This window comes from Grammomys surdaster, unplaced genomic scaffold, assembly GCF_004785775.1.
Source record: "Grammomys surdaster isolate TR1022 unplaced genomic scaffold, NIH_TR_1.0 311, whole genome shotgun sequence".
NCBI classification, from domain to species: Eukaryota; Metazoa; Chordata; class Mammalia; order Rodentia; family Muridae; genus Grammomys; species Grammomys surdaster.
Window position 1 is genome coordinate 1,633,883 of NW_021604730.1, and position 12,865 is coordinate 1,646,747.

The 12,865-nt window shown below is 37.9% G+C and overlaps 1 protein-coding gene across 6 annotated transcripts in view; it reads left to right on the forward strand.

Moving 5' to 3' along the window:
• Lrrc7 (leucine rich repeat containing 7) overlaps positions 1-10,678 on the forward strand; it is a 438,353-nt gene extending 427,675 nt beyond the window's left edge. For 2 of the 6 annotated variants that reach the window (XM_028777579.1, XM_028777580.1), the window contains one exon: positions 9,002-10,678. In XM_028777579.1, the coding sequence (XP_028633412.1) occupies positions 9,002-9,109 (108 nt within the window). In that variant the 3' untranslated portion in view covers positions 9,110-10,678. The remainder of the gene's footprint in view (positions 1-9,001) is intronic. The other 4 variants (XM_028777577.1, XM_028777581.1, XM_028777576.1 and 1 more) reach the window with 2 other exon arrangements.
• Positions 10,679-12,865: the final 2,187 nt, after the last annotated feature.

The following is a 12,865-nucleotide window of genomic DNA, read 5'->3' on the forward strand; positions in this document are numbered from 1 at the left end:
TCTTCTTCTTCTTCTTCTTCTTCTTCTTCTTCTCCGTCTTCTTCTTTGACAGGGTTTCATTATATAGCTATGTAAACCAGGCCAGCTTCAATCCAAGAAGTATATTTCTATATTCAATATTTCTATATTCAACTATATTTCTATATTCAATCCAAGACTATATTTCTAAAAGACCAAAATAAAACAGTTAAGGTGACAATGATATAAACTGTGTATTTCTCTCCTTTTTGCTAAAATTTTGGCTTTTTTCATTTTATATGTATTAGTGTTTTACCTACATGTATGTATGTGTACCATGTGGATGCCTGGTGCCTGTGGAGGTCAGAAGAGGGTATCAGATCCTCTGGAGCTCAAGTTACAGATAGTCTGTGAGCCACTGAGTGGGAACTGAACCCAGGTCCTCTATATGAGTAACAAATGCTCTTAACCACTGAGCTATCTCTCTAGCCCTTGTGCTGAGCACTAAAACTGTGGTTGGATTTATACAGAAGTTTAAAGAATAGTTGTCAGCCACTGTATATACAGTGAACACTTGGGCTGTTTGCAGGTGTAATTAGGTGTTTGATGTTTCATGTTAATGTTAAAGTTTGGTCTACACCAGGCCTATTATTTAACTGTCCTGCTCTTTACCACTCAGCCCTATATTCCCACTAGTGTCATACAAATGGTGGATGTTAGATGCTTCCAAGCCATTGCTGTAATAAAACACCTGAGGAGTGAAGAATTTGCTTTGTTTGTCCAAGGTTCCTGTCCAAAGTTCCTTAGGTCTATCGATTCTGGCACATTTTAAGACAAAGTCTCATGGTAGGGAGCACATAGTGGAACAATGTGACTCAATGCATGTCTAACAGAAAGCTGAGAGATGGGAAGAAGGTATCAGGAATGACATGCCAAGAGCATACACACCTCTGACAGTGGCCTGCTTCTTCCAGCCAGCCCCCACCTTTTAGACTCCACTACTTCCCTAAAATGCCACCACATTATTATACTGTCCAGAAAACAACCGCTGATCAGGTCCAAGGCCTCACTACCTCATCCCTCGCTATCAAGTGCTGACCAAATTCCCAACATCCCTCCACCATTTGGGGGATGCTTCATGTCCAAAGTGTAACAGTAATGTTAAATGATAGTGAAGTCACATGTCATCAATGGAGCTTATAAGTAAGGAGACAAGTGTGTACAGCTACCTTGAAACCTTAAAAATTTGGTTCTGCGATATACTCATAGGAGGTGTATCAGGAGGTATTAAGAGCATGAAGTGTTTGAGAACATGTTGTCTCTTGGGAGGGAGAATAGATAATGACCACTCATAAGTAAAGATAAAAGCCCGGGTGCTGGTCCTCCTGTTATTACATCACTGAGCCAGTGACAAGCATGACAGGGGGCACTGAAGATCTTGGAGACCTCAAGATGTGTAAAGAAGAGAAAAGGATCTTCTACCCCATGACAGAATTCATCCCAGCTTCACACAGGGGAAAAGAGTGAACAGGGGTAGAGGGAATGTAGGAAGAAGAGTACCTGAGAGGAAGACACAGAAGCAGGGTAAGAGTTTACACCAGAGTGAGCATGGGGGACATGAAGGGAGAATTGAAGAGACTCCAGGAAGGAAGAACCCTTAAGGCACTGTACCATTCCATATGGACTTGAAAGGCTCAAACATGGAGGCAAGCTGAACCAGGTGGGGCATAGCAGCATGTAGCTTCAGGGCACAGAGTGGCAGACTAACCATAGATTCTGCAGCAGTCTGGCAGAATGTCTTTGGGTGGCTAGATCTGGCTATACAGATTCAATGGTTCTGACAACTACTGAAGAGGGAGATTGTCTTTGTTACGATGAGATTCTGTGACTCTTTAATGACCCATGGGTGTGATTAGTTAACAGAATCATCTTATGTAAAGACTGTTTATTCAGAAGCCCTCAGTTTTTGTAAATTAAAAATAAAAAAATAACAGATTCTGAGAACTCATAGCTAACACAGCACAGCCCCCACACTGAGTCCCATGTCAGTGAGAGCTTGTTTCATACTGGGAGTCTCTTACCTAACCTTCTAGAACACCCAGAGGAAAGCCTCTAGGTTTGAGCACATTGCCAGGAGCAAATAGTCACAGCTTACCTGTGCAGGGAGAAAGTGCAATTTTTCTTTTAAAAAGCAGAAGAAGCAGTATTCAAAGGGCTCAGCATATAGCAGTCAGACAGTGTAAGCCAGTAGCTTACCGGTGGTTCTTTTAAAATATCTTTAGTAAATGAGTTCTTTGGTCAAGTAAGTTGCAAAGCCACCTTAAGCCCTTCCTGTTTCAGAGTTTTGTATAAAGCTTCTTAAGAGCCTAAGAGTTTTACAAAGCTTCCCAGTGGGTAGTCTCTGAACACTTCCATGCAACATACTTCATCAATTGGTTCTTTTAGAGGGACCCACCTATACCAAAAGTCCTCCCTTGTCTCCTGGATCAGCAGGTTCACATTCCTTAGCCTGAGTCATGAAGAAGGGGGGGATGGAGCACCTTCATTTTTCTGAATCTTTAAAAAAAATTTCTCCCTCCTCCACTCAAACTACAAAAATCAGAAAATGAGAAATAATTTTAAAGTTCATATGAAGTTCTGTGCCCTTTAAGAACTAAAGTCAAGGTGAATAAGTTATGTATAGTTTAATCCCAGTTGGTGACTGAAAACCCACAAACATCAGAGACCTTAAAAGGCGCCCCCATCTTTCCTGAAAGAAGCAATATCTTTCATTATTGTATATACTCACAGAATGCTTTGGCAAATAAAATATTCTTTAAAGACAGTTTAAGTAGAAAGTACCTAAGCTGTTTTCAAATACATATGGTTCTGTGACAGAGTTTAACTGAATACATCTATGTGTTTACAAAACCAGTCATGCTCAGTGGGTTCTGCCTCTGCTCTCTAGTTTAGCTGATGTGAAAATAATGTTAATTAAGCATCTACATGGTGTCATTTAAACCACACAGTGCTGGAAGTACCTGCTGTGGGCAAACCTTACATAACCTGCTTGAGCACTTTCTGTTGAGCAGGGCTGATTATTTCCTTATTTGGAATATGGACCATTATGTAAAAAAAATGTTGAGCCAAACTGAAAGATTTCAGCGAGAAGCTTAGACAGACAACACCAGACCAGCCGTAGGAAATATACTTAAGTTCCTGCTTTTTTACAAACTAATGATGCCCTGAATAAACAGAAGAAAGTGGTGAAAGACAAGAGAGTTAATATCAAGCATTTGATACTGGGTCTAAGGGTAGAGCTGTTTTGGCCCAGTCTGCTTAAGGCTTTGTGACAGATCTCATCACCATAAAAATTAATAATGCAATGGACACCTGTCTGTCATTATTTGTTGTTGGGAATGGAACCTATGACCTCATAGGCTAGACCAGCACTCCAACACTTAATTCCACTTCCAGATCTGACTCTGGCTTTAGCAATGAAATGATAACTTCCCAGTCACAACGAATCCCCTTAAAATAGTCAATTTTCAAATGACATGGGAAATATAAAGTAGAACACACCATCTTGAGAAGCTGCCTAGTAATTCAAACATTCATTAAAGATTTGGCATGCATAACAGGAAGGACTTCTTTCTAAAGACAGAGCTGGTAACAGTCGTAGGACCTGTTGTGTATGCTTAAATCAAAAGGGGATTTTTTTCTGTTTTATTCTCTGAATTTTTAATCCCAGTAAAAGCCATGATGATGTCAGGTTCTCTAACAAAGGGTGGTTTCAGAAATAAAGGTCTATAGTTGAGATTTGTGGTAGAAAATTACTTAGTGATTTGTCAGAGACAGCACAGTATTGATTATATAGTCAGAGTCAGCATGGCATTGACTATATAGTGTATTCAGTTGGAGTCAGCATGGTATTGATTATATGGTATATTCAGTCAGAGTCGACATGGTATCAATGATATAGTGCATTCAGTGTTAAATGTAGCACTACATTTAATGAGAATATTCTATCAAAAGAAGATTCTAAAACTGGGCCAGACATGGACCGTTCCTGTAATCCCAACACAAGTGGGTGGATACAGGGTGTTTAATTGAGTTCAAAGACAGCCTGGCTTAGCCACACTCTGTCTCAAAACAGAAAGGAAGGATGGAAAGAAGGAAGGGAAAAAAATAAGAATAAAGCAATAGAAAAGACAAAAAAAAAAGGAAGGCAATTCTGGGATGGTAATGAATTCTAGGAAGTTAATTACTGAAGCACAATAATTATCTGTGATGGCCTGTTTTCCAGCATGCCTGGCTATCAGAGTAGAATCCCATAAAGGATTGCCTTCACAGCTGGAGCTTGCTGGCTGTGTTTTTTAATTTTTGTCTCAAGAGTTGTAAGCATTCAAATTTGCAAGATACTAGTATACAGATATATGGGCCCTAGCCCTTTGAGTGTTTTCTCTTCATAATGTACTAAAATTAGCCAAAAGCACATGTCAAATTTCTAACCTGATTTCCCTTTAATGTGTGAAGGGATCTGCTGTCCTTACCCTGTGGGGCTTTCCTTCTTCAGTATCAGTAGTAAGGTTTGGAGTTTTGAGTAAGAATACAACAGAATTCCTTTACTCTGGGAAGTTTCTATAGACAAGCATCTGTAACTCACACATTTAACAAAGATTTTTATTAGAAGGAAGTCAAAACCAGGACTGGGAGAAAAAGGAAGGAGGAATGAAAAGTTGTGTGTTTTACAGTGGATTAATGAGCTATACCTTCAACTTGTGATTGAACTGCAAATACTACTTTTATTAACTCCTGGTATTTTCATGCCTAAATCATGACAAGAGGAAACTAAAAGCATTTTGCAGCACAGGAGATGTTCACATCAGGTTTAAATTAGGTAGAATGTCTTTTGGAAGCAGGATAAAAATTACACTAGAATGGTCTTCCGTATTTTCAAATCAGCTCTTGTTAGAAGCCCATTAGTTATATATTCTCAAAGCAAAACATTGTCTGAATATCACTTCCATGATTGTTTCTCTATTAACTTCATTAGAACTTAATAAGCATCTCATTTGTTTCTCATTTTTCATTAACTTGCAATTTCCTCAAAATTGCACACATTTTATGTGACCCTGATAATGTTTCAATAAAACACACACACACACACACAAACACACGAGACCAAATGTGATATTTCAAATGTCCCCTGATTTAGCACTGGTCCATATTTTGTTCTTTGCACTTATATTGTGTACATATTTAAATGTCATATGCATAATGCTTTCTATGTGTTTATCTTTCAAAACTTCATGGAATTTGTGTTCTGCAGTTGACACCACCATTTAAACAGCTTTTCTCTCCTCGGCCTCTCTGACACACACATGCAAAGCAACCACAACCTTGCTAATTGTACTCTAGGGTTTTTCTTGTCTTTATCTGATCATAAAAATTACAAATTCAATGACTCTTTGAATCATTATCTGAACTATCCAAGATGAAAGCAGGTATCCGATCTTTGTGGTCACAGAAATAGTTTTACATTTTGGCCTCTTCTGTCCTAAGGATGAAGATACAGTTTACTGGGACAGAGTTCTGTTACTTCTGACAGCACTCAACCAGTTTCTCCATTCTCCTCGGCCACTGCCTCACATGGAAACAGACATTTCAGTATGTTCTACACCAAGAAAAATGCTCAGGGCCAGTAAAATGGTTTAATAGGTAAAGGTGTTTGCTGACATGCCTGATGACCTGAGTTTGATCCCCAGGCTCACATGGTAGAAAGAGAAAACTGACTGCCACAAGTTTTCTTCTTACTTTCACACATTTGCCATGGTACATATGAATTCACATGGATACACATACACACAAAAAAAAAATAATAAATAAAAATTTAATAAAATTGAAAATGAAAAATTTAAATGAATAGCTCAATTACCATTTTAATAGGGGATTAGTGGGGGGATAGTGAAGGGGAATGGCATCTGAAATATAAATAAACTATTGAATAAAAAGAAACTCTTAAGGCTGGAAATAATAGCATATACCCATGTAGTTGTAGCAGGTGAAACATGAGTTCAAAACTACCCTTGGCTACATAGCTAGACACTGTCTCAAAAAAAAAAAACAAATTAAATAAATAAATAACTTTAATAAACCTAAAATAAGAATTATACCTTACAACATCTAGAAAAATTGTACCAAAGTCAAACTGTACCAAAGTACAATGAGAACTACTATGGATAAATTCCTGTTTGCCAGGGGTAATCGCCAGTGATGTATTTATGTCTTTTCCAACTATGCCTCTATCCATCTGCCCAGCTATCAATTTCTATCTATTGTCCATTGGTCTATCTCATCTCTATCTACCTCTTCAGGACTACCTAGTACTTCCTTAACTGAAGTCCTCCCTTCAAGCTTCTGTTTACTTCTATGAGCCTCCCAGATCCATTATCTTTGGTATATGATTTATGGTCTCCAAATCCAAAAGTCCTTCAACCTAACATTTTGAAATATAAAAAATGTTGGACAACTCTCAGAGGGTTATGGGTTCTTTGCAATTCTAGGTTAAGGCAGATAGAATACAGGCACTGGCGAAGGAATTATTAAACTTTGACATTGAGATGTTCTATTATTAAACTGTCATTTAACAACTAACATTTACCTTTGAGGCAAGTTGAAAGCAGTAATACTCATTTTCTTAAGGTTTGCTATTTTCTCAATGACCAAAGTAAAATGAGAATAGGAAAAACTTCCTCATGTTTCCTCATTCTATTCCCTCAAACCTTGTTTGTTTGTTCAGTTGCTGTTGTTTTATTTTGTTTTTTATTACAACTTAAACCAAGAAGATGTTGTTGTTGTTGTTTTGTTGTTTTGTTTTTATTATAACTTAAATCAAAAAACTGTTATTGTTGTTGTTGTCTTAAATCAAAAAGTTTAACTTGGCATACCCTGAATTCTATTCAGCTACTGTCTCCTGCCACTGAAATAACTCATGCCAACCAGTCAGTATTTTCATTAATTGAATGCTATAAAAAATATACAACTGGATAATTCAAAGCAAATTTGTAGCTCTAGGAACACAGATTCCAGTCCCATTCCCCAGGGTATTCCCTATTGATAGACATGCCTTGGTTTTAAATCCAGCATTACTGAACCTTTATTTATTTACCACACTACCATCTAATTTTAACTAACTAGGGATAAAATTATATGTGCAATAGTTTTTTATCTAAGTTATAAAAGTGTGTAGTACTGTTGAGGTACAATGCTGTTTGAAATTTAGAAGAGATAAACACAGTGAAAAACATTTTAACTCTTAATTGAATGGTTAATTAAAATATGAAAAACATAAAAAAGAGTACATATCCCCAGATTAAGTTTGAGTGCACTGAAAATTGGAGAAGTCGAGCTAGAGAACTGACTCAACAGTCAGAGTTAGTTGTGCAAGACCTGAATTGGGATCCTCAACACCCATATAAAAGTTGGGCATAGCTTTACACACCTATAATCCTACAGTGGGAAACAGAAACAAGAGGATCTGTAAGTTTTGCTAACCAACAGTCTAGCTGAATTGGTGTGTGATAGGTTCAATGAGAGACCCTGTCTCTGATAGTAAGGTGGAAAGCTATTGAAGAAGACACCTGATATCCTCTGGGCCTCCAGAAACACACACATACATGCTCAGGTATACACATGTGCACACATGTGTACATACATGCACACATACACTCATGCATGTACTCATGCATACACAGAGAGAGAGACAGAGACAGAGACGGAGAGACAGAGAGACAGAGAGACAGAGAGACAAAGAGAAAGTTCCTGATTCTAGTACCTATACATTGTGAAGCAGTCCAATTAACTGACTCAAAATCCAATGTGTCTCATACTTCAAGGAAATAGTTATGTAACTGTCAGTTATTGAGTGACAGAGACTTACTCCAAATTTCAATAATTTCGTGTTTTAATTTAGTCTTTAATCCTTTGGAGGCACATGAACCTACCTCTCCCTAAATTAAGAATGAAAATAATTCAAGTAGTACAATTTGCTGTTCAATATAAAGAGAACCAAGGACCATAAACACTCATTAGAGAGGAAAAATATACATTTTGTGACAGGAGTAGCCAGCTGGGCTCTGAAATTCCAACAGGCTATATTTTAAATGAATTTTGATGTCTTGCCTGATGACCCTTAGCTAGAATACTGCAGGTTTTCTCTGTGACTAATGTCGCTGGGCTTTATTCCTAAGACATGGATTCATAGAACTGGGTTAAACACCGATATGTGGATAATGGAAACATTTGCATTTACTAGTAGATTGTTTTAATTTAAAGAATATATATAAATCAACTATTTTTCAGTAGGTCAAAATAAGATTAAATAGTACCATAAGTGTTCACTTACATTTGGCAAGATTAAAATATCTAACATGGAGCTAGAGAGACAGTTCAGTGTTTAATAGCCTTGCTGCTGAGGACCTGAGTTTGGTTCCTAGCATCTATGCCAAACAGCACATAAACACCTATAACACCATTTCCAGGGATTCAGTGTTCTCTTCTAGCCTCCAGAGGCTCCCACATAGATATGGCAAGTATTCACAAAGAGACATATACATACATGAAAATAAAAACAATTTAAAAATATATACTGGTGAGTTTGTGCCAGTAATAGTGTCAACTGAGTGTCACCTCAATTAGGAACCTGTACAAACAAATGAGAGCCACAAGGCTAGGGCATGGCTTTGTTGCAGAGTGCTTGCCCAGCATGTACCAGGACTTGAGTTCTATCTCTAGCACAGCAAAATCCCAATGACAAAACCCAGAACAACTCGGTAAAACTGAACTGCTGTGTCGTAAGTACATCTGACTAATCCTACTCAGTAGGACATAATGATCACCCACAGGCAAGGAAACACTGAGTGTGTGATAAATACTTGTCAAAGCCATTTCACTCTGAGTCTTAAGATCTTGTTACTGTGCTCCTTGAAGCCATGTAATCACCATGGTGAAGAGGCGGTAAACTATTTGCATTGACTGACCTGTTTCATTCCTGTGTTTTCAGGCAAATGGACACAGTTTTGTGCATATGGAACATGAAAAAGCTGTTTTACTACTGAAGAGCTTCCAGAACACAGTAGACCTAGTTATTCAACGTGAGCTCACTGTCTAAATGTTTTTTATAAATAGTGAAGATATGTCAGGCCAGAGCTAATGTTTAAAAATAAATTTATACATAGAAACAAATTTTGCCAGTTGCTGGACCAATGGCAAACATCAGTGCCAGGTGTATAATATTGTACGTTAGCCTTGACCACCCTGAAAAATGTTATTTATAAACATGGCGTTTGTGCGCGGTTCTGTATCAGTTCCAGCGGCAGCCTCTGGCTGTGCATTGGTGCGGTTTTGTTTCTGTTTTCGTTTTTTAATCAAATAAGTTGTCTTCTCAAAGTGGATTTCCTATAATTTCGGAGCACGGAAGCACACACAAGCTCTTTACAAATTCTGCTCTCCATCAGAAATACTGCCTCAAAAATTGTATATAAAGAGTTGTAATCCCCATAAAGTATTTCTAGCACAAGGTATATGTTGGCATATATACAAAAAAAGAATATAGAAAAACGATATTTTCGTAAACATCTTGGATTGAGAAAGAAAATATATCTTAAAATAAGACTTTACTATATTGAATCTTTTTCAATAAAAATTACATGATTACGCCTTATGGAAGCAACTGTACATAAAGTATAAAGTATTTATATTTGGTTCCACAGCCATTTGCTAAATTCCCATAGTAGAGTGAAACGATTCATAAATTATCCATTAATCTCTGGGACCTGAGTAAAAACTGGAGAAGGTAAATCTGCTCAATGCCTTTAGCTAATTAAGAGGACACAAGCAGACTTCAGAGACAGACCACAGGTTGCTGCGGATCATTCTCTTCACCAAAACCACAAGCAGTGAGTGATGGGCGGTGGGGAAGGCTTAATGCTTTAATGTTCTATTTCCTCGGGGTTATGTTGACTATAAACTGTGGCCCCCATGATTCCTTTGCTGTAAATGTGGAACTTATCTGTGTGCTGATTTATTTAATTTGCTACTTTTAAATCATTTTAAATGAACTTTGGGAATTGATAACATTTATTATAGAGAAAGACTTGTTAGAAAGCTATGGTGGTTTCAGAACTTTGGTACTGAAATATGAAACTTCAGATATAATTTCTCAGAGCTGTGGTCTACTGATACCATTAACCTTAATTCCTGGGGTTTTTTTGTTTTGTTTTGCTCTGTTTTTGTGAACAGAAATAGACAAAATGGTTTTTTTTCTCCAAACAAAACGTTTTAAGGTACATAAGCATGAGTTCAACCATACTAGAAAGTGAAAACAGCCTAGTTAATGTACTTTTACATTCTGTTTCCCCTTGTGAAAATTCAAAATTGGTTTTATAATCCTTTAAAATATTTCTTTTTATATTAGTCATCAATTGGATTAAAATATTAATTTGAAATTTCAGATCAACTTTCCGTAATTGGTTGTATAAATAACTCCCCCTCATATATCTACATCACTATTTTATACAATAAATTTATCTCATATGGTAGTGTCTATAGAATTTTACAATAAAAGTCACATATGGTGTCACCAGAGCTCTGAGGATAATATTTGTAAGTTTGTTTTATGGGGACATTGAAAATATTGTATTTTTGTAGGATCTATTAAAATGAGTGCCACTTATTAGAAGTACAGTGGTTTTTTTGGCATAAGATTTGTCACTTGGAGACAAATGTTACTTCATTTTCCAAACTGTGCACTAGCTCTGGTGTTGGTTTATTCCAGAGTGACACAATATCAAGACTTATAGACTTGGACGATTAGCTGCTGATTCTAGATTGGCCTTTTTACACAGAAGTGGCTATTACGTGCATTTTAATATATTTAGAGCATCTAATGAGAAGTGTCTTTCAAAGCCTAATTTTCTGTGTCAAAAACACACAGCACACCACTATAGCAGATGTTCTAGGCTTAACCTTAGTCAAGAGAAGCCAGGCAAGCTCAGAGCATAGTGTGATAGCTTGAAACACTCAGAAAGCAGCCATCAGGGCTACACAGCCTTCTACAGGACAGGCAGGAGGTAGCCAGATGAAGAGTCCCCAAGGAGATTTCTTGTGTCAGAGCATCAAATGCTCCTGAGGCCTTCTGCTGACAGGATGGAGCTCCCTCTTTGATGGACAATATTGCCAGAGGCCTTGCTTTGACACTTTCTTTTGTGGGGTCCAGCCATGGACAAAGGAAAAAGAGGGCTTGCTGGCCTCTTGGGAAAGTGTGAATATAGTCAAAGCTACACACTAATAGGTAGACGGTCACACAGTTAGGTATTTCCTGTTTTAGGTTAACTCAATGGAATCATTAATCAGCAGTGGTGGGGGTTTCTTGTTGATTTTAAAGGCGACCCAAGCCAGTAATTTGTTGATCTAGAGGCATTGACTTTTTGTTTTTGAGTAACTAATTTGCTGCCTGAAACTAAAATCCGGTTCATGTTAACATCACACATAGAAGTCAAGAGTGTGCTGTAAAAAGGAAAGAAAGAAAAAGAAAAATCTACAACAACACAAAGAAGTCGAACTCCCAGTGGCACCATGAAATTTCTACCTCTCGATAGGTCCTCAATCTTCCTGCTGAAGAAGCTGCTTACAGACATGGATTGATAGGGTGGTGTGGAGTAGGCTGGTGACATCAGAGGTAGAAAGAACAAATACTGACAGTCAGTAGCCAACATCTGTGGGGTTTGAAAGATAAATAGTCATAAAGGGACGATTTTTAAAATGAGTCACAAGGTAGACAGAAGTTTGTCATAAACACTTTATTTAGGTGACCCTTGACTGCCAGGCAACACAAACCCTCAAAACACATGCCGTGCTGACTTGAAGCCTGTGAAACTGTACCTGTCCCTTAGAATTGTCTGGGCTTTGCATTGGATCGCCGCCTCCATAGAGAACAGCCCTGTATCAGGGGTGTGAACTAGCACTGCCTTGTTTCAGAGATGAGTGCATGCAAAATATTGCTGCCGCTCTCTCTTTAAAAGTGGGATCGAGCTACTTTTTAGTGTGTGCGAAGTAAAGAGAGAGGATAGAGGCTAGAAAAATGATAAAGGAGTTTGATTTACACACCCAAATATCAAGAGAAAAGTTTCAAGTTTTTCCAAAATACTAGATGGAAAAACCCAGAAACACTTAATTTTTAGTCCACAAACCTGTCTAGAGTGCGCACTACAGTGTAAACGTTTGGAAGACAGCATTCTTTTCCATTCTTCTTCCCACTGAGTCTGAGTTGTCATCATCATTTTCAGCTTCTCATTGGCAGGAAGACTGAGTATACCTATACCAGTGATCACATTCTTATGGAGAGGAAGGATGTGACCTAATCAGATCAAAATTCATGTTGGTATCAGACTGCCACTTGAATCATTCGTAACATACCTGACTGATCTATGAAATGGCAACCCACCTGCAGATTCCCTGGAACACTAGATCAGCAAAAAGTAATACATTAGGAAAATAATAAAGTCCAGTCAGCTAAGATGGGTCTTTAGTACAGACACCTGGGTTGGGTTGAAGGTCCAGGGAAAGCCTTGTGGCATAAATGTTCATCTTTCCACAGCTTAACCAAATGTTCAAATGCCAGTCAGTGATGTAACCATGTCCATCTCATGGATGCAACTTCTTGACCCAGTTAGGATTTTGGTGAATTTTCTAGATTTAAGACTACTTTCACAAACTTTTTTTTCTTAGCAACCCTAGGAAAGGTACTCTGCCCTGGCTTGGAACATTAGCCTGGCATCCCGTGAAAACATGCTGTGTCAATCAAATAAAAGGTCGGCTGAAGGAAATCAGGTGTGCTCTGTGGGACACACATAGACAATGTTACAAA